General features: G+C 45.6%; 1 protein-coding gene across 2 annotated transcripts in view; it reads right to left on the minus strand.

Annotated features, from left to right (window-relative positions):
- Irs1 (insulin receptor substrate 1) overlaps nt 1-21,834 on the minus strand; it is a 50,720-nt gene extending 28,886 nt beyond the window's left edge. Inside the window, exon 1 of one of the 2 annotated variants that reach the window (XM_060368708.1) lies at nt 18,005-21,834. In XM_060368708.1, the coding sequence (XP_060224691.1) occupies nt 18,005-21,046 (3,042 nt within the window). In that variant the 5' untranslated portion in view covers nt 21,047-21,834. Of the gene's footprint in view, nt 1-17,327 lie in introns of those variants that run through there. The other variant, XM_021635093.2, reaches the window with a different exon arrangement.
- Nucleotide 21,835: the final 1 nt, after the last annotated feature.

Below are 21,835 nucleotides of genomic sequence, written 5' to 3' on the forward strand. Positions count from 1 at the left end.
TTCTCTTTCCCCTCCACACACACTTCTTCAAAATTTCTAATCCTCTTACAGAAGAAGATTACAAGAACTCTAGGATTAGGAAAGCAGAAGTGAAAACTTAAGCTGCTCTAAGTACTCTTATCAACAAAACAGGAAGCAATAAGTTACCACTATGTCCTATCCTGTCTTCTGTGCTCTTATCTGAAAAAACTTTTTTTCCACCACAGAACTTCACAGTTAGGGTACTCCCCCGAAGCACATCTTGCGAGGTTCAGCTGTAGTTGTTGCATAAACAGCCTAGCATATGTACCCCTGGGCATCAGGTACATTCTCCACACACAAATGGAATCCAATCACAGTTACTTGTAGACTTTGGTGACACAACCAAGCAGTGTCGGTAATTCTATAGAGGATACCACAAATGCCTGCAGCCAAAGACCTACGGGGCTCTATGTCGACTATTTCTGGAAGCCATTAGGAGATAATATAGTCCTGTTTTTAGCATACAACTCAAAAAGCACCATAAGATTTTTCAGTTAGAGAAAAACAACTTTGACCAAGTAATCCATTTTAGTGAAAGGGCCATGTAAAATAATACTTCTGGGTTTGCTACTGAAAATAAATTTCCCAGTCAACAAGTATATAGCACAAAACTGATCATAAGGGAATGGGTCTGAAGAATTACATGTGTAATCCAAGGTTAAAATATATGAAACTCTCCCTCACACACACACAGAGTTGTGAGAGATGTCAGCTATAATCTTTACGATCTACTATGTCAGGAATTTTATTGCTATAATTACAGGACAATCGAGACCATTTCAAAGAAAGAGAGAGCCTACGTTTTCAAAGGGAAAGGAAGGAGTATGTGGAATTGCACAAGACAGCAAAAATGGCTTGGAATTTTTAGTACATTTTTCTGGGCACACTTGTGATTCCCTTTCTTCCCCTCCCCCATCTCTTCCATATCTTCCCTAGAAGGTGTAGGATTATTACTTTTGATCCCTGAGAATCACAGTGACCCTAAGATGGCACATAATCCATAAAGCTCTGTCATCAGTGAACAAATAACACTGACATAGAAGATATTAAAATCAGGACAAACAGGAAACGAGAAACAAGCAGTCTTCAGCTATAAATACTTTGGTTAGCACAGCACTCCAAAACACTGGACAATTTAGAACATGAAACATATGTGGTGTAAGTTTCAGAAACAATCACAGGGTTTATCAAAGGTTGAGAAACTAGAGTCATGACTGAAAATTGAAAATGATAAAATTAAGGAAAAAACTGAGGCTGGCCTCACAAGGGTTTTCAAATATTCATAAAAAGAAATGTGTCACAGGAAGCCAATGAACTGTCCATGTCAACTGTGGTACAGCCATAAAGGGAATTAATCAGCAATAAAAAAACTGTGCATCCAAGCCACAAAAAGATGAAGATGAATCATGTACGAATATTGCTAAGTAAAAGGACTCAGTCTTATAACGTAATACACTAAAACAATTCCCATTGCATAGAAATAATACATAGACTGGTGGTTGTCACAAGTTACAATTTTATGACTAAACGATTCTGTGTAATAGTCTAATAGTGAACACAAAATGTTAAGCACTTTTTGCAAAACCCATAGTACTTTATGGCATAAATAGAATACTCAAATGAATGCAAACTTAAATAAACCATTTTTGAGTTCAATGATCTTCAGGTGGAATTCTGAGTGTGACAAAATACTCTAAATGTATTGCAAATGTATGAAATGACCACACTGAAGGAGGTGGGCAGGGTGAGAACCGATTCAAATAACTTGGAATTAAGGGGTGCAAAAGGGAGTCTATGAGAATAAAAGCAAATGGCAGCAAATTACAACACTCACTTCTATTTGTTAAAGTTCCTTTTCAGAGGAATATGGGCTAACAACAATTAGAAGATGTAGTGCAACAGTTTCCTCCGATACTGAAACAATCTATCCCACAGGGAAGCTCTTTAAACAGAAAAGTAAACAATTCAAAATAGCTTCAGGAAGTCCCTGAAACTGATCAGATTCACTAGGCCCCTTCCAGCCAGATTAAGCAAAAAAACTAAGAGTTCCCCTTCAGATGGAAGAAAGTTGAGCTCAGAAGAAGACTCTGAGACCCTACCAGCTGCCTGGAACACGAGGAAACCAGCTGGGCCACCTGGAAGAGGTTTAGATCAGAATCATTTGGAAAGGCCACTCTCCAATCTACTGAGCTGCCTGCAGGCTGTGCAGTGTGTTCCAGGAGTCCAAACTTCTGTGAGCTGTCACCATGGTAGGATGGGCCTTGGTGATACAGCTGTCTTCAAGTCATTTCTGCTCTGGTAAGTAACCTCTCACCCATACTTCTGTAAGTAGTTCCCATAAAACTCACTGTTTCAACAAGTTGAAGTCTGGTTTGGTACTTGTACTTTCTTTGGTCAGTCACAGGACCCCTATTTGGGGTGAGGAGATGTATGTGTTGTATCTCCCCAGAGAAAGTTCTGTCACACAACATAGGAGTTTGAACTTCCTAATTTCAAGAATAACTTAAAGCCCTAAATTAAACATTTTTAAAACGTCCGTCATAACAAAATTAGAATGAGTCATCTCAGAAGGAATCTCCCAGCATAATAGTTATTAGCACCACAGAAAGTAATGTTAAAACTTCGAGATTTCCTCCAGCCAGGTACAGGTTTAATAGGAAAATGGATGACGATCTTTACCTATAAAACACATAGTGATACCAAAATAAAAGTTTCTCATATAAGATCAGTTTCAAGACATTAATCTTTCCTCCCAATCTGCAGAAGGAATACACCAGAGAAAACCAAATGTATTAAATAATTTTCTCATGTGATTTTTTTTCAACAAATTTTAGCAAAGGATTAACATAAAGATGCATTACCAGTTTTAAATATGGTCTTTAAAAGAAAACCTAATACCCCCTGAAAATTCCCAACATATAACCCCAGAACATAAGCTAGGGTTCATGACCTCCGCAAACGTGTGGCTTAATGCTCCCTGGTGGCCCCTACTGCCACCTGTTTCAGATCATTCACCTTGGACAACTTCCCTCAAGCAGAAACACAGATTTCAAATATTACTTTTATTCCTCATCCTTATTCTATATACATCAGAAGAGCCTGACTTTGTTTCATCTGGGTGTCACGAGACAGCCTTAGCCATGGTTGAGAAAAGCACAAGTACAGGAGAGTGACAAAATAGTTACATACAAGAATTCATGAGTTTTATAAGGAAACTGTGAACTAGCTGCTCTAGTCAACTCTTACAGTCTATGGAAGGGGCCAGAAGTCCTTGGACCTTTTCTCAGTCTATCTTTCCCTCCTTTACAGCCCACTTGTTTGAACTGTTCTCAAGAACAGAAGCTGTAGGGGGCTTGACATAGTCACTTCAGAGCAAAACTACTTTTAGAATTTATGTCGTAACAATTCAGTACCTCCTCATTGTAGCCATTAACCAGAATATTCTTTCCCATCTAGCCTACAAATTTTTGAGAAATCCCCTTCCACACATTATGCAACCTTCTGGAAGCTGATTCCATCTCATTTTTGGGTGCAGGAAATATAAAAGCTTAATGTGCGACAAGTGGAGCAATTTAAGGCAATGTCCAAACTCCTCTGGTATCAGGCAACAGTAATGTCATTAAGCAAATCTCTATGCTCAACAGGTAGGATCTGCTTTACAGGTGGTAACCTGCCTGAATGTTTCCTATACTGTACTCTAAAACCATGGTGCAACAGTCACTTATTTCATACCTAGATACCACAAACAGGATCTACCAAATGCCAGGCTTGTTCCACCAAGTATTTGAAGCTCACCAACAATGTGGCTGCAGAGAGAACCACCTCCCTTAATAACCAATACATACCTGTTGGGAAATACTTTCAAGCTTTAGGAATTAGCCTAAGTGTCAAGGGCCTGCAAAGGGACCACAGAACCGAATCTCTATTTAAAATAAGACAATATATTTATGTGATAAAACTTGAGTGGTTGGTGACTTTATACAAAAAGAGTAAACTTTTTTTTTTCACTGTTACATGTACGCTTGCTTGGCTCTTACCTTTAGTTTTCACGTATGAAATGCCAAATAATGTTGTTGGCCATTTTTGAGGTTGGGTCTAATTAGATGGCCCTGCTGGTCTGAAATTCACCCTGTTGACCAAGCTGGCCTGGAACTCACAGAGCTACACCTGCTTTTGTCCCCCAGTTGCTGGGGTTTGGGCACAGATCACCAAACTCAGCCCTCAAATACTGTTTTTTAAAAAAGAATTGTTGTAACAGCTGTCAACTGAGCCTAGAATACACACTGAATTTCTTTGGACATAATACTAACTGAACTTCAAAAGCAAGTACAGAAATGAATTCTAGAGAACAAAATGGGAAAGCCTCAAATCCTTAGCAACTGGGATCAGTTTCCCGAACCAAGAAAACACTAGCAGGGTTGCTAACAACAGCTGTACTGCCAAACGGATTCATTTAAATTTAATGCTTTGCCCAGCCCTCCCCACATATTTTAACTGAGGGTCTAATTGGCAATAACATACCCAAGAGGAAGCAAGCAAAATGGCACATTAGAAGGGGTTTATGCACCACAAACTGAATGATTGGCCTTTTCTAAAAAGCGGAGGTCACTCATAGAACACTTAGTTCTAAAGCAATCTTCTCACCGCTCTTGATCTTTTTATGTGTTTGTTTGTGTTCTGAGACAGGTCTTACTATGTAACCCTGGCTGTTCTGTAACCCACTGTGTAGATGAGATGGCACCCAATCCACAGAGATCCACCTGCCTCTGTCTCCAGAGTGGGGGGATTAAAGGCATGTGTCTCCACGCCCTAGGCTTTTGATATCTTAAACCTCAGTGAAAATACTATGCTGTGACCTAGATCACGGAGCTACAATTAACATCAGAAGAACTATATTAATAGAATACAAGTTGATGAGCTGCTGTTGGAGCTGAGAAATAAATCTTGTCACAACACAGCAGAGTTTCTGTCAATCTTCAAATGAATGGTTTGGGAAACAGGAGAAGTATCCAAGACTTTAAGATACACTGCAGGAGCTGAGGAGGTGGCTCAGTGTATAAAATGTTTGCCACACAAGCATGGAAATCAGTGTTTGGATTCCTGAGCATCCTTAAAAAGCCAGGCATGGCAGGGTGCATCTGCAACCTCAGCACCAACCTGGAAGACAGAATGGGAGGGGTCCTGGAGATTATTGGAGAACTGGTCTACCCAAATATGCAAGCACCAGACTCAGTGTGAAACCCTATGACAAAAAAATAAGGTGAGGAGCAACTAAGGAAGATTCTCTCAGCCACTAGCTTACACACACACACCATGCACACAGGAAAAGATATTTTGCAATTTCAAAATGAGACATTCATTTGTAAGTAATTTCACCCACATTTTTACATGTATATCATACCATAAAACTATTATAATTTTGCCTGTATTTAATACCTATGATATTACTAAATCTAATTTTATTTTTTTTTAATGTTTTGCAAATGAACTGATTTGGGGTCTTGTAAATATATATTTATGTCTTTGTTTTCTCTTAGGGATTTTCCTGCACCCTTCCCCTTCTGTGATCAAAGGCTCTTCTGTGAACTGTTGAAGACAAGTTTTCAACTTAACGGGATTTTATGAGTACCAGGTTGGACAATGGCACCCACTCCTGCACAGCTTACAACTTTTAGTTTTTTAAAAAAAAAAGAATGCCAGGAAGCCTGCTGCAACACAAAAATAAGACTTGTCACTCTGCCTCAGGAAAGGGTGATCTTTCTGAAAGAGCAGCTAGGACTAAGTATGCTAGGACCTGGAATATAAAATACTACTATGCCTTTCTGGTCATTTAAATGTTTTTTGTTTGTTTGGTTGGTTGGTTTGTTTTGTTATGTTTTTAACTTACATTTGAGAAACACAATTTACTTATGTGGGAAATTCATTCAGAACTCCTTATATCTATGATGTTTTCTAAATACCTCTGTTATTATTTTTACAAATATTCCTCTTGCAGGGAGGGGGGCAAGGAGTCTGAAAGTTCCTGATTCAAGAATAACAATAAATCCTACCAGTGAGGTGTAGGAGGAGCCAAATGAAGCTCTATTCTTATAAAGGAGGCACATTCATTTAAAAAAAAAATCCACCTAAAAAGAGCCAGTGAATGAACTCGAATTGGGTGGCACGTTTTGTGTGTGTGTGTGTGTGTGTGTGTGTGTGTCATGCTTGACAATGCAAGGACACTTTTCAAGTGCCCATCTAATGCACTGTAGTGGGAAGCAGGCTTTGAAGACATAAAGACATTCCTCCAGTGAGTTTCACGCTGCAGGCTAAAAGCACCAGCCATTCATTTTTCCATCTCGAGACACATTCTTCACCCAGTTCAAAGGCAGAGAGACAACAAGCCTGCACACTTTCTGAAGCACTTTCTGAAGGTCGTCCCTTGTAGGGACTTGTGAGGGACCAAAGGCTTAGGCTACAAAATATTTTTAAAGACCTAGTTTTAGGAATGTTGCCTTTTTGTTCCACTCTAGTTCCCACCTTCTAACTTAACTTTCCTAAAAAACCCCAAACACAAACATTCTCTCTCTCTCTCTCTCTCTCTCACACACACACACACATACACACACACAAACAGAGAAGTTTAGGCAAAAAAAAAAGGTTTTAATTGTATTCTCAGCGATTTCCAGTGTACTCAACTCATAGTTTCAAAAATTATTTCATGATGCATTTTTTTAAAAAATAGGATATATATATATATATATATATATATATATATTTCTTAGCTTAAGCAGAGGGTATAAAATCTGCTTTGAAAGGAAGTTATTGTTTAGCTGAGATTGAAAGAGTGTGCTGGAATTCGAGAAGGGGGGCAGATTGGAGTGGTGGGTGTATTGGAGCCACCAAAATCACAATATAAATAACACCAGTTCAACTAGCCGGACATAAAACTTTAGGGACCCCCCCCCAATCAAATGTATTTCATACAGTGTCTTGTGTTCATTGACCTCAAGAACTTTCAAGGCATTTGTGACTCCAGTAAGAGAAAAACCATAAGGAATGGCTGTTGGGAGGGTTACCCAGTGTTGGAGACAGTCCTTGCACCAGGTGAGACTGGAGTTGCCATACTGCCAGTCTCTGCACTTGTGCTCAGAAAACGCTTCCAAAGCATTAAAATGTCCCTCTCAGGCCCTTGCCATGCCCCTCTCCCCACCCAGCTAGTCCTTCATCTGTCCCAGCCTGATGAGTCTGCAGGTTAGCCACCATTAGAGGGGTGGTGGGAAGATGTCTCAGGATTTAGGTTCCCTTCCACTGATAACCCTGGCTCTTAGGTCCCACCACCTGAGGGCAAGTATGTCCCTCTACCAGGCATATGGTAACAAGTTGTCATCTACAAAGTTCATCTTCTATAACTGCACGATCACCCCCCCAACACCCCTCACACACACAAATCTCCTACATTTTCAATAATTTTATAAGTTTGTGTTGGGCTGTATTCAGAGATACCCTGTTGTCCTGAGGCAAGATGGGAAGGTGAAGACAGGAAGGTCACAGGCTAGCTAGGCTGGTATATATTACAAACGACAAAAAAAGAGAGCCTGTCTCAAACAAGGAAGGTAGGGACTAACACTTGAAGTCATCTTCTGACCTCTACACACTCAGTATTGCACACACAAACATGCAGACATATGCATACATGCACACATCATACACACACATACATAACACATGTACATATTATACAGATGCAAAAAAAGATGCAGGCTTGGCTGTGTGAGTTAGGCTTTAGGAAACAGGCACAGAGGCTAGAAAGTGTTTACATTCAATCATTGCTTCCCTCATCTAGGAAACCTACCTAATGCCATGTGCAGTCCAGGTTAGTCTCCTGGGCACACATGGCCCTATCCGTAGAAGCATTATCTGAAGCATCAATGAAGAAGGATGGCTCCCACCTCACCTCAGACAACCCAGGCAGACACACAAAGCAACGGCCCAGCAGAACCTAGTCCAAAACACCAGGCCGCAGAACTAATACTTAATAAATATACATATTTTTTTTAATAAATATGGTCTTGGAATGGTATGTTTTACCTCAAAAGCTAAACAACATATACATCGTATCTAAGAAAATTCACAATTTCACATATAAGACTTTTCACTCCTTATTCCAAACAACTCGAAGAAAGGGGACACGACTGCTATATTTTTGTGGGGAAATATCGCCATAAGTGAGCAAACATTGATAATTATTAAATACATATTATTATGGATTTTTAGAGTCTTGAAATTTTCTACCTTGTAACATCACAATCGTCCTGGACCACATTCAGGAGGGAAAAAAAAAGGATGTCAGTCATTTATGTGTTGAGCAGTAAAGAAGGTCTCATTTCATTTCAAATTAGAAGCTGTTTGACCAGTTTCCCACTTCGGATAGGAGAGACATTCTACATTCCACTCTGGTCCCATGGAGATCCTGAGTAAGGCAAGATCACTTCGGTAAAGGAATTTAACTATGTGTATACAGTTGTGTGCTTAGAACACACTGCTCCCAGAATCTGAAGTGAGAAAAAAAAAAAAGTAAAAAGCACCGAGTTCTTCCGGCTCTCAAAAAATATGATGCCTTGGGGCCTCCATAGAAATCCTTACCCTTTATACATAGCCCTACCACATTACATGACAAGGAATTATAATCTATTCCATCTGAGGGGCAGCAAGGACACATGAGTACTACCAGGCAAGTAAATAAAGAAAAATGATAACATTTGCAATTTCAGTGTTCAGAGACCTTTCTCCTCAACACAGTCTTCCTGTGCTGACCACTTCTTAACTGATGCCTTTCATCTTTACTGGACTAAACACAACCTCGGGAAACTTGCTGTATCTAAAATTTCGAGTCTATTTTCTCCTTTTTCCCTCCCTTTATGGGAAAAAGAAAAACAAAAGCAAGGAGCCCGCCATACCAGGTATATTAATCTGTTATGCTCTTTCAGCAACCAAACTTGGAAGCAGAGCATACTTTCTCATAGGCAGCTCTGAGGAGTTGGGGATTTAATCAGCTTCCTATTATTAAGCTTCAGTCTATACAATTCTGAAAGATAGACAAAAGGAAGTGGTATTGGTGGCCTGTATGAAGAGAGCATGGGTGTAGTAGTCAGAAGGGAGACTTATTTTCTACTCTCTAACCTTAAAAAAAAAATTGAAAATTAAAATATGTAAATGGCATATCTTAATATCTAAAAAGATGCATGTGGTTTAATGTGTCCCGGTGTTTAGAGAGGACATGCATGTCTATGTGGACCACACTCAGAGGCAGGAAGAGAGCGCCAGATCCCTTGAAACTGCAGTTATGGATGGTTGTTAGCCACCATGTGGGTGCTGGGGATCAGACCCAGGTCCTCTGGACGAGGAGGCTCTTAACTGCCAAGGCAGCACTGGAAGCAAAGGGAACAACTGTCACAGTGAAAAGAAAGCCTATGGTGGGGGAGGGGCCCTCTATCACCTATAATCAGACAGCAAATTAATCTAGACTATATAAAGAACTGCAAAAATTAAAAGCAAAACAGTTCAGCCAATAAATGGGTCAAGGAACGGAACAGACAGTTCTCAAAAGAAATATAACTGGCCAATACATATCTGAAAGTGTTCCACACCCTTATCCATCAGAAGGGTATAAATCAGAACTGCAGTGACATTCCATTTCAGCCATTCCAAATGGCTTCCACCAAGAAAGCAAATGACTCAAATGTTGATGAGAATGTGGGTGGAGAAAGAGTAAAAAAAAAAAAAAAAGTATATATTACTAGTGAGCATGTAAATAAATACAGCCACTCTGGAAGTCGGTTTGGTTTGGGGGTTCCTCAAATATAACTACAAATAGGGCTACTATATGATGCAGCCATACCACTTCTGGGCATAAACCCAAGGGATTTCAGTCAACATACCACAGAGATACTTGCGCTCATGTTTACTGTTGCTCTATTTACAGCAGCTAAAAAAGAGAAATACCATGGACATCTATTGCCACATCAATGGATAATGGAACTGGAGATTATTGTGCTAAGTGATAAAAGCCAGACTCAGAAAAACAAATTTAAGCACCTAACCTTCTCCTCCCTCTTCCTCATTCTCTTGGGGTGTGTGTGTGTGTGTGTGTGTGTGTGTGTGTGTGTGTGTGTAAGTGCATGTGTAGAGGTCAGAGAATAACTTGTGGAGGTCAGTTCTCTCTTACCACCCTGGGTTCCAGAGATCAAACTGAGGTTATCTGTCGGGCTTTGATAGCAAGCACCTTTTCACTCACTGAGCCATCTTGTTGGCCCAACAGCTATTTTTAAATTATGTTGAATTTTAAAACAACTTGATATGTCCTAGGTCTTTCCTGAAAGCAAGAATTAGAACTTCCTGTGCATGACGTAATTTGTTTGTAATGCAACATATGTTTGAAATGAAATCACAGCTTTTGGATTACTTTAGTAAACACAACTATCACATTCTAAAAACTAAACTATATTGATCGTAACATGACCTGAATATGTCAGGGTAGATCAAAGAATGTACATCAGAGAATACTTGGTCAAACAAAACAACTAATGGAATAGGAGGATATATAGATACATATATTTATATGAATATATGCACCATATAACTGCAAGAAACAAAATTAAGACATGAAGTGGTAAAGGGAGCAATGAATATAACTCAGCTTAGTCAATGAAGCACTTGGGATATAGAAATAAAATCACTAGATCTCCTCTCTGTTGAAGACTGTCACAACTAAATTAACGTCTGACCACAGTATTGCCTTCACCTGCCATCAGGAATGAAAAGACAGTAGAGGGATTGAAAGGGAAGCACGGCCTTCTCTACATAAACCCATTATTTTGGCAACCCTGTTATTCAAAGATCAACGACTCACTGAAAAGGCACAACTGACATTTATCCAGCTAAATTTACGTTAACAAACAGATTATAGCAGGACTGGTAGCAACACTCTTACCCAAAATGAAAAAACAACTCTTTCCCTGGGGATGACAAGTAACTTAGCCTTGTCTACTCCATCATCTCTCTGTTTGTATGAATTAAACATTGCGAAGGACACTACTGTTTCTATAAGACAAAAGTAGATGCCAACTGATGACACTTACGAGCCTCTCATTTCAAATAGCCTTCTATTCACTCCTTAAGCTGTACGATATTAGACCAAAGTACCCTAGAATTATACTATTATTATACAGCATTATACAGATGTGATTCTGTTAAAAAAAATTCCTTATAGTTATGTTGTTTAAACATTTCAAACATAACATTTTTAAGAAGAGTTTTTAAAGTTGGCCATGTAGTTACAGATCTATAAGGTAATAAATTAAATAATAAGCTAAATACATAATCATAAGTTGAGAGGATATCTATTATTTTTAAAGCCTCCCCTTAAAATACTAGTCTGAAAAAAAGGTTACTGAATCTTTAATGAAAAAAAAATGACTTCAAACCAAATTCATAATAAGTCATTTTCCTTGAATGCTATTTCCAGGAACTCTGTAACATACGGAAATAATTGAGGAAAAGTCTTTCTTTAAAACAACAAAACAAAACCTTAAAACTGTGAAGTTCTTTTATACTGAATTACCAACCCATCACAATAAAAGGAGCCATTTATCTCCAGCTCATCTAAAAAATCTGACTACACTACGACGATGGGAAAAGGCTAAGTGAATTGTTTTAAATAAAAAAGTATACACACTATTATTCGAGCGCTTTATGAAGCCCATGTAGAGATGTGAATACCACAGGAGCCTCTGAGTATATTAACTCCACAGCCAAGATAACATTGGGTCAGTCAACAGAATACATATATTGATAGTTCAGCAAAGTACTCCAAAATCTAAGGCATGGAAGAGTCCTGGGACAGCACACATATTACCTGCAAAAAAAGCACTGAGCTGTTTAATACACCTAACAGGGGAAAATTAAAGATAGCCCATAGTCCTCAGGTGGGTAGTTGGGTTTCTTGTCCGCTCACTGAGATGGGTATCTCACTGGAGAATTCTGACACTACAAGTGAGAAACACTATCCATAAGCTGACTACCTACAAGAGGGCGAGATTGCCAGCAGAACATGTTGAGCCGTGTCACAGACCTGCATTAATCCAGCCTGACCTACACCATGGCGTGTGATGGTCCTGATGACCATGGGCAGCACAGACTGCAGGTGACTTCCAATCCCTTGGGATGTCTTATTTTTAAATGAGGCTTCAGGAGACTTAACCCAGTCTAGAGATGGCTCCAAACACTAAGATAAATACAATCAGGAGGCTTTGCCTTAAAGTCTGTTAAAACATGAAAATGCCCTTTCCAAATGAGAAAAGTAAAAAACAAAAACAAAACCAGACCTAAGTCAAAAAGCTCTCCTTCCAGGCCTCCATCTGCCTAGGGAGAGGATCTGACACGTGGTAAGAAGAGAACAAATGAGGACATGCTAGTGTACTCTGCTACGGCCCCGGCTTTAGCTTTTGGAGCAAAAACACTAAGAACAAATGACTCATTAAAGGGTATCAGTCATTTGCTCCAAACCATCCCTATGTTTAGAGCTGCAAAGAAGGTTAGAACAATGTGGAACAGAAGTCTCCAGTGACTGATGAGGAAACAGACCCAAGGAAATGAAGTGACTTGATCAAGGTCACGAGGCTAGAATTCAAGTGCTTACTCCTGGGAGCAGCTTTTTTCCATTGCATCATTCAAGATAGCACAAAGTGATTTTCCAGGAATTTTGATAAACAGGAAAAAAAAAAGATTAAAAAAAAAAAGCAGCATGCTTTTCGGAGCTCAAGTCTTTCCTGTAGGGCAATACTAGAGGTGTTCAAACAAACGGTTATTCTAGAGAGATTTCGCTTTGAAAACATAAGCAACCTAACCAAGGGCAGAAAATAAAAAGCCGGGTGCTGTGGTAACTCTCCCCGCTGCTTTCAAGGAAACTGGGGTCCTTTCACACCTGAGCTGTCCTCGCATTGTTTTCAACAGTGCTTCTTCCATGGGCACCTCAGGGGAAAAACAAACAAAAACGCTACCTCTGTGACTCATGAGAGTGACAGAGAAGGACGCTGGCTGCCGAGAAACACTTCTGAGAGGAGGGAAAGAAGATACTTCTATAGATTCCTTATTTTCTTTCTTTAGTACCTTTTCCATTCCCATACTCATAAAATTTTGCTATGGGAGCGCGGTGCAATTAGAACCAGCCTTAAAAATCACCCCCGGACGCCCTGGTGGGATTTCACAGGCCAAAATTTAATGTTTGAAAAACACAAGCACTCTCCCTCACAGTGTTGGTAAAAGAGCAGACTGTACTCTTCAAGCGTTTCTAAGGATTCTGTAGCCTCACAAGGGGGATGGGGATCCCAGACCAGTTTTCTTTGATCTTATCCAGCTCAGGTGCATTGTGAACCGCAGGTGCTGAATCAAGTGTGTATTGTTAGTGACTGGAAAGGGCCTGGAGCTCTTAAAAGGCAAAGGGGTTAGCAAGGCTAGTGATTGCTCCTCCCTTTCAGCAAGAGACAGAAACGTGGGAACCGCGAGCCAGCCCTAGCAATCCCAGGCCACGTGCTGCCTGCCGCGCGCTCCCGCTCGCAGACTGGAGATGGGTAGATGAAGGAAAAGGAGGAGGCGTCGTAGTAAGCCGTAGTAAAGACAGGAGGGAAACAAAATGGGGCACGTCACATGGTCGGTCGCCGCCTGAATTTTTCTCAATTAAAACGAAAAGGAAGTGCGGTGTTCCCGGCCTCTGCCAGCCCGCTGCTGAGGCTTTTTCATTCTTATGATTCTGGCACAGATACATCAGAGATGGGGCGCAGCGCAGCGCATCTTAGGCCTGGGGGCGGGAGGACCTGGATCAGCTCTGCAGCACCCAGACGGGGGAGAGAGCTTCCCCAGCGCGGCCCCAGCTTGCCCCCGCCCTGGCCATTACTCATGCTGATTGGCTCTTGCAAGAGCCAATCGGCACCCAGCGTCCAGCCCACCGGGATGAGGGGCGGAGGCTCGGCTACCCCGACCTAGCTCGAGGCCTGGGAAGGGGCCCCTCTGTCCCGCGAGGACCGAGCCAGGCGCGGGCGGGAGCCTGGAGGGCCTCCTCGTGGCGGAGTCTCCCGACCAGGGCGGGAGGGGTCTCGAAAGAAGGGGCGGGGACCAGAGCCAAGCAAAGAGGGGGCCAGACAGGAAGCGGAGGTGACCCGGGAAAAGGGAAAGTGCCAGGGCTCGCGGGTCTGCGCCAGCTCCAAAGGCCACGGGGCGGGGAGCATCTCGGGAGGGTGGAGCGGGGGGAGGGCAGCTGCGGAGGCATGGAATCCTGGAGGTCGCAGTAAGGAAAAACAGGGAGGGAAACGAATGGTAAAAATTCTCTTTTAAAGGGGACTTAACAAAAGCAAGACCAAAAAAAAAAAAAAAAAAAAAAAATCCCGGAGGGATGACACCAGCCCGTGTCAGCAAAAGTAAAGTGCGCTCTGTCTGTCAAGCTGCAGTTTCCAGGTCAAATCTAAGGCAAATGCTGGTTAAAGGTATTTGGACGGTCAGGGGTTAACCTGGTACAAACAGTAGGCCACAATGACTGTACTAATGCCAGCACCATTCACTAGGAGGTGGGGACAAAGAGAATGGGGGGTAGGGGGGAGGGGGGGTGATTTTTCCGCAGCACAATCTGGCAGGTCAGAACTAAGTTGGAGGTGACCCTGACGTGCATCAGAGGAAAATGACACAGAATAGATTGTTGTTGAATCGGTCAAGTCAGGCACGGGAGCTAAAGGCTTCACAAATGGCTCCCCTTGAACTGACATTGAAACAAAGTAAACAAGCTGAGATGTTTAAAACGGGCTCTGAGAACGCGCGCGCACACACACTCCTTGTGGCAGCTGTATTCCTTTAACCATGTTTCTTTCTTTTTCTTTTTTTTAAGCCAGGCGAAGTAGCCGCGACAGCAATGGCAGGGGAGGTTAGAATAGCTAACTGATAACTCACTGTGAGCAGAAGCTGTTTGCCACTGGCAGACCTGATCCCGCTCAGCTTCTGATGATAACTGACGAGCAAACAAAACCTTTAAGCTCAGCAAAAGCAAGCACAACTGAGGGTGTAGCGCTAGGTACTCTAGGTGTACACTAGGTGTTCTGCCTAAAGCACACACACACACACACACACACACACACACACTTAAAATTTAGACACACATTATAGAAAGCTGCTTCTAGCATTTGGCAAAGCATAATCTATTGCTATTCTAGTATTGTAATAGACATGACTGATTTTTCTGGATTATCATATTTTCCCTAAGAAAGTTAAGAATGAAAAGTTGAGCATTAAAGTTCTCTGGGAGCGGAGAGTTGTTTTTTGTTTTTTTTTTTTTTTTGGGGGGGTGTATGTATGTATGTTTGTTTGTGTGTGTGTGTGTGTGTGTGTGTGTGTGTGTTCTATACATAAGCAGGATTTTCTTTTAAATCCCCTCTTCAAACAATGAAGATTCTGTTTAGTCATTTTGTTTCTTCAGAAGACAAAACATTGCTTATTCTGTTTTGTAAAATAAAATCTATATGAAGTGAGAAAGTATATAAAGTGTGGGAAATTCATTTCTCTTCTTTATCTCCTGTAAAACGCCAATTTTAGTTTTACTGGATCTGTTTGTTTCAGGTTCTTCCTACTTTATGAACTAAGGAATTTAAAGGCAATTATTGCAGGAGCCCTAACCTTCAAAAACCATGATAGAAATAACCAAGGATTTTATGTTGGCAACAAGTCAATAAAACCTCTCTGTCCCAGTGATGAAAGCAAATATTGTAACAAATACCAATCACATGGTGCTTTCTAAACAAATCATATAAAATCTTAGTTTTAATGTTCATGTGCCTCTATTTGGTCCTAGAAAATAGAGAATGATAGTTGTTGAAAGCAGAATCAGGACTATTTTGACCACATAACTATTCCTGTTATTTATTATTATCTCCTACTGATAAAAGCCCAAGGCACAAATTAATTTCTTATGAAGAGACTTATTAAGAATAATAAACGTTTTCCAGTGCTCTTCCTGTGAAGCACATATAAAATTCACAAGGTAATCAGTTTGTCATAATAAACTGCTTCCAATTCTGGAAAGTTCTGATTTGCCAACTCCTCACATTAACTGGGAATGATACTCCTCTCCTCTAACCACAATGACCACCAGAAAACAGACTCACAGAACCAAGGGCAGGCTGACTTCCTATTACAAATGTTTCTCATTTTCAATACAGCCGTGGCCACAAGTGACCTAAAGCCGTCTCACAACATCCCTGAGGCATCTGCTCATGAACTTAAAGGAAAACAAATACCCTGCAAATGGAGACTACACAGTTTTGCCTCTTCATTCAACACACACCAAAACAAATACCCTTTTTTCCCCTGACTCAATGCCTGTTCATTCCACTAATAAAAATGTTAAGAAATGTTACAGAAAAATGTACAGTAGCCCCCAAATGGTATGTGTGACGCCTCAGAACAAGAAAAGGAGCAACAAGGCAGACAGGCTGGGGTGATCTTCCATAACTCTTAACTCATAATGGGTCCCAGGCGCATGGTGTTTATTGCATATTCTGTACAAAAGCAGCCATGCCTGCAAGATGGTAGGTCTGAGTGTGAAAAAACATTTCCTGAATCCTGGTACAAGAACAAAAAGAAAATGTCCCCCACAACTACTTTCTTTGGAGATCAGAGATAGCTAAGACTTTCCCTCTAAATACTCATGCCTAAAAAGCTCTTACTCGTGAATCTTTTTAAGACAGCCCAAATGAAAGTCGCTGCTGTTTACACTGCTTTGATATTGTGAACCCACCGACCAAAACTGCACACAGCTTCTCGGTAAGCTTGCCCTTTAGAACCCTGAGAAAAGGATCTTAAATGAGGGCTTTTTGGCCAGTATTCTTGTAGAACTGTCCCTACTAGCTGCTGACCTTAATATTTAGTCAAAAGCAAACGTTGATATGAAGAGAATGATTCTTACTGAGGAACTTGACAAACCTCAGAACTGGTTTTATAGAGTGTAAGTTTTAAAATGCGGCAGCAAGTACTCCACTTGGGAATTCTCAAATACAGAAGCCCCTCTGTGGCTTACTCTGACACATTCTTTGACTATCTGCCAGGTGTCATTGTGGGGTGAGCATCTGTGTACCCTGACCCACCCAACCCCCCACCTCCTGAAAGTGGATCCTCCCCAAGGACACTGTGGGAAGGAGTGAGAAGGGATGCAGGTAAAAAGGAGAACTCAACCACCCCGGGTAAAAGCGCCTTTGTCTTCTGACTCTGCCGCCATAAAACGCACCTGCTGTGATGTCCAGTTGAGCTACTGACGGTCCTCTGGCTGCTTCTGGAAGCTGATGCTGGCATAGGTGCTTAAATCCTCACTGGAGCGTCTCGGGGAGCTGCCCTCATTGCTGCCTAAGGGCTGGTGAGGGGGAGGGGGTGGCAGGGACTGCTGTTGAGGGGGGCACTCCTGAGGGCGCTGTTTAACGTCCTTGGCCAAATCTAGGTCTATATAGTTAAGACTGTTCTCCAAACCCCCAGCAGCTCCACACCCCGGAGCCGTCTCCTTGGAAGCTCCCCCTAGGTCCCCAGGTCTCAGCCACACGTTCTCAAAGGATGCAGAGCTGTGGCGCTTTACATCCTCGCCGCCACTGCTGCTGCTGCCGCTGCCGCCACCACTGCCCCCTACTGCAGCCCCTGCTCCAAAGGACACCGTGTTGCCAGCCCGAGTCGGTGCTGAGAAGGTCTCGGAGCTATGCCTCCTCCGGCACCCTTGAGTGTCTGCACGAATGACTTTGGCACTCTGGTTATGGTTGGGACTGAGGTTCACCCTGGTGAATGCACTCGTGCCCCCAGGTCCCTGAGGGCCTCCCAGCAGGGAAGAGTGAGCAGCCTGCTCAGCTGCTCCCTGAGGCGCAGCAGAAGCAGAGGTTGTGGTGGGTGGAGGGGGAGCAGCCCCTGCGGTTCTGGGCAGGCTCACCTTCTCGGCAGCGATGCCTGTCCGCATGTCAGCATAGCTGACGGGGGCCACTGGTGAGGTATCCACATAGCTTTGACGAGGACAACCTATCTGCATGGTCATGTAGTCACCACGGCTATTTGGCACCGACCGGGTTGGCCTGCAAATGGTAGCAGCCCCTGGAGGTGCAGGGCCTACTCTGCCCAACTCAACTCCACTACTCTCCTGCCAGGTCGCCCTCCGGCCTGGCCCCAAGTCCATGTTCATGTACTCTTCCGAGCCAGTTTCTTCTCTGGGAGCTGGGTGGAGCTGGGGTGGACACCGGACTGAAGGAGAGCTATGGGAAGTCCCGGGGCCAGCTAAATAGCCAGGCTGGCCACTCCCGAATTCAATATTCACATACTCTCCCGGGCTCTTGGGCTCAGGAGGGTGCAGGGAAGGCTGCTGCTGCTGCTCTCGGACCCTTGGTAAGGTGCTTGCTTTGGGATCCCCCAAGGAAAGCCTTGTGGGCCGAGCCAGGCGGCTGTTGGTCTGGGCAGCCGTGTCTACCTTTCGGGGCAGCCCCAGAACGTGGTGGTGGGGATGCGGGAGGCCGGGCTCTGGCCGAGCCCCACAGTAACCCCCACCCAGGCTGTCGCTGCTGGTAGAAGAGGAGGAATCCTCCGCGGTGGCAGTGTAGAGAAGGCGTCCGGAGCTAGAAGAGAGGCGAAGATGGTGGTGCCTGCCACCCTCCTCTGGCTCTCCGGGGTGCTGGGTGTGCTTAAAGGACCTTGGCAACGAGTAATAGGAGAGGACTGGCTTGTGCTGGGGATCTTCCGGGCCGTAGTAGCCTTCCGAGGGGCTGCTGGTGTTGGAGTCTCCCACAGGTGACATGTTCATGTAGTCGCCCGTGCAAGGCAAGAGCTTGCCACCACCGCTCTCAACAGGGGGTTTGGCGTGAGGCAGGGCATGGGGATGGTGGCCCCCTACCCCGTTTGTCCATGGCTTCCCATAGCTGCTCCCGGAAGGGGCTGCGCTGATGCTGCCGCTGCTGCTGGAGCCACCGCCAACGTCAGGGGAGCAACTTCCGCTGGGAGACATCATCATGTAGCCATTGGGGTCCACCCTCTGAGGGTGGCGTCTGATGGGGTTGATGATCTGCTGCGGGGCGGAGACACTCTTGGGGCTCATGGGCATATAGTCTCCATTCCCTTTACGGTTGCTGGGCACTGGCGCCACGCCTGGGGACATGGGCATGTAGCCATCGTCAGTGTGGAGGGCGGAGGTGTCCAGTCGGTGGTGGCCCCCACGACGCTCCAAGGGGTGCATCTCTAGACCCTCTTCAGGATAGGAGTGGGTGGGCACGAAGGCGGAATGCCGGTAGCCGGGCAGCCGGCCTCCGCTGCCACCTCCTGGTGGGTAGGCCACGGGCATCATCTCTGTGTACTCCTCAATGGAAGCCACTGAAGACTGGGAGGGAGTCTTCTGATGGGTGATGGTAGGGGACGTGCCCGCGGAGTGAGTTCTCTTCCGAAACCGGTTCTCCAGATCTGCTGCACCGGCGGCTTCCTCTCCAGCCAGCGCCGGGCTTATCCCCAGGTTAGCACCTGGGAGGTAGCGATGGCCGTTGCCACCCCTGGACAAAATGTAGTGGCCGTTGGGAGCAGCCAAGGTGGAGGCTCCCTTGCCGCCCATGCAGATATAATTACTCAGCTCCTCCTCGCCCCTGGCTGGTGGGGTGTGGCCCAGGGAATCCGGGGTGACACTGCGGAAGGAACTTCGGAAATCACAGGGACTAGAACCGTACTCATCGGAAGAGATGAAGCCGCCATCGCTAGGAGAGCCAGACACGGAAGCACTGGAGCGCCTCGGGAAGAGGCAGTCCGAGGTGGAGCCGTGGCCGCTGGTACTGCTGGAAGACAGACTCACTGGGCTGGTGGCTGAGGGTGAGCAGCGAGAAGAAGGCATGGGAATGGAGCGGCTGTGGTTGAGCGGAGGGTGCAGCCTGGAGCTGCCTCGGTGGCGGAGGGCGTGGGTCCTGTTGGTGCTAGGGCTTACGGGACTGCCGTCCACCGAGGCCGGCCGGGACATGGTGCCCTCGCCGTCGCTGGAGGCGCGCACCCGGAAGGAGCCTGGCTTCCCCCCCACCATACTGGCAGGGGAGGTGGCAGTGATGCTCTCCGTGCGAGACCGGCGAGTCAGCCCCACCTGGCTGGGCGGGGGGTTGTTGAGATGGTGCCTGCGCAGGGGAACGCTGATGGGGTTGGAGCAACTGGACGAAGACTGGCTTTTGCTGCGCGGGCGAAACTCGTCGCTCATGGCCCGCATGGCCTCCAGAATGGTCTCGTGCATGTTCTGGGCCACCACGGAGTCATCCACCTGCATCCAGAACTCGCCGGGCCCTGTCACGGCGGAACGACCCACCTCGATGAAGAAGAAGTTCTCTGAGTGACCGCACCGTCGGATGTTCATCAGCTGCAGCACCACGGCCGCTGCCTCCGAGTTGAGCTTCACAAAGCTGATGGTCTTGCTGGTCAGGCAGAGGCGGTAGATGCCAATCAGGTTCTTTGTCTGGCCTAGGCCCTTGGGTTTCAGGATAACCTGCCAGACCTCCTTGAACGCGGGTCCTGGGCCCGTGTCATAGCTCAAGTCCTCCCCGGCCTCTCCAACGCCCGAGCTGCCGCTGCAGCTGCCGCCACAGCCTCCACCTCCAGCCCCGTCATGGTGGGCCTTTGCTCGATTGTGCAGCTGCAGAAGAGCCTGGTACCAGCTGTCTTGCTCGGCCTCGCTCTCGGCCGCAATGGCAAAGTGCTCGTCTCGGGTGTAGAGAGCCACCAGGTGCTTGTTCTTGGAGTCAGCCCGCTTGTTGATGTTGAAACAGCTCTCCAGGGGGATGGAGCGTTTGGGGGCGCTCGACCTGTGCCGCCACTTCTTCTCGTTCTCGTAGTACTCCAGGCGCGCCGGGCCCCCGGCCTCGCTGGCCGCCCGCAGCACGAAAAAGCGCTTGTGCATACTCTTGGGTTTGCGCAGGTAGCCCACCTTGCGCACGTCTGAAAAGCCATCGGTATCTGGAGGGCTCGCCATGCTGCCGCGGAGCAGAGGGAGGTGCCGACAAACTGGGTGGGGGGAGGCTCCTCGAGGCGGCCCCGCACATGCACTCCGGGCTGAGGGAAGCAGAAACCCTGACTCCGAAATCCACGCTGCTCTCGGCGCTGGGGAAGGGGCAGCCGAAGGACGAGGTAGCTGAGCCAAGGAAGACAGCCCGATCCGAGTTTAAGGGCGTTTCATGCCCCAAGGGGAAGGCAGCGTGTCTAGGGTGAGCGCAGCCGCAATCTTCCGAGGACTAAGTCTCCCCCGAGTCCCTGCAGTCGGGAAGAAGCTGCGGTGCATCCCTTGCCGACCCCGGTGGAGTCCGGTGCAGGGAAGCAGCGACGGCCGAGGAGTCCCCGCTTGGCCCTCCAGGAGCGCGCGCCTTCCCTCCCGGGTTCCCCTCTGGAAGTAGCGATTCCCGAGGCAAATTAAATATCCTTGGGCAGGGGGAGGCGGGCTGCCAAGTCCCAACGTTGCACGGGGTTCTCCCTCCTCCTCCTTCTCCTCCTCCTCCTCTGCCTCCTCCCACCCTCCAACCGTCCCCGCCGCCACCAGCCGCCCAAATACCAGCTCAATCGCAGAGACCGCGGCGCTGCGGCTGTGGCTGCTGCTGCTGCTGCTGCCGCCGCCCGAGGACGCGTCCTCTGCAGCCCGCACTCGAGCCCATCTCGGCGGGCGGGGAGAGTGGCTTTTCCACGCGCAACGCTACTGGGCAGCCGGGGGAGCAGGGGACGGTCCAGAGGGACAGGCTCATCCCTGCCCCTAGCTCTAGTCCGCAAGGAG

This window comes from Meriones unguiculatus, chromosome 15 (genome assembly GCF_030254825.1).
Source record: "Meriones unguiculatus strain TT.TT164.6M chromosome 15, Bangor_MerUng_6.1, whole genome shotgun sequence".
NCBI classification, from domain to species: Eukaryota; Metazoa; Chordata; class Mammalia; order Rodentia; family Muridae; genus Meriones; species Meriones unguiculatus.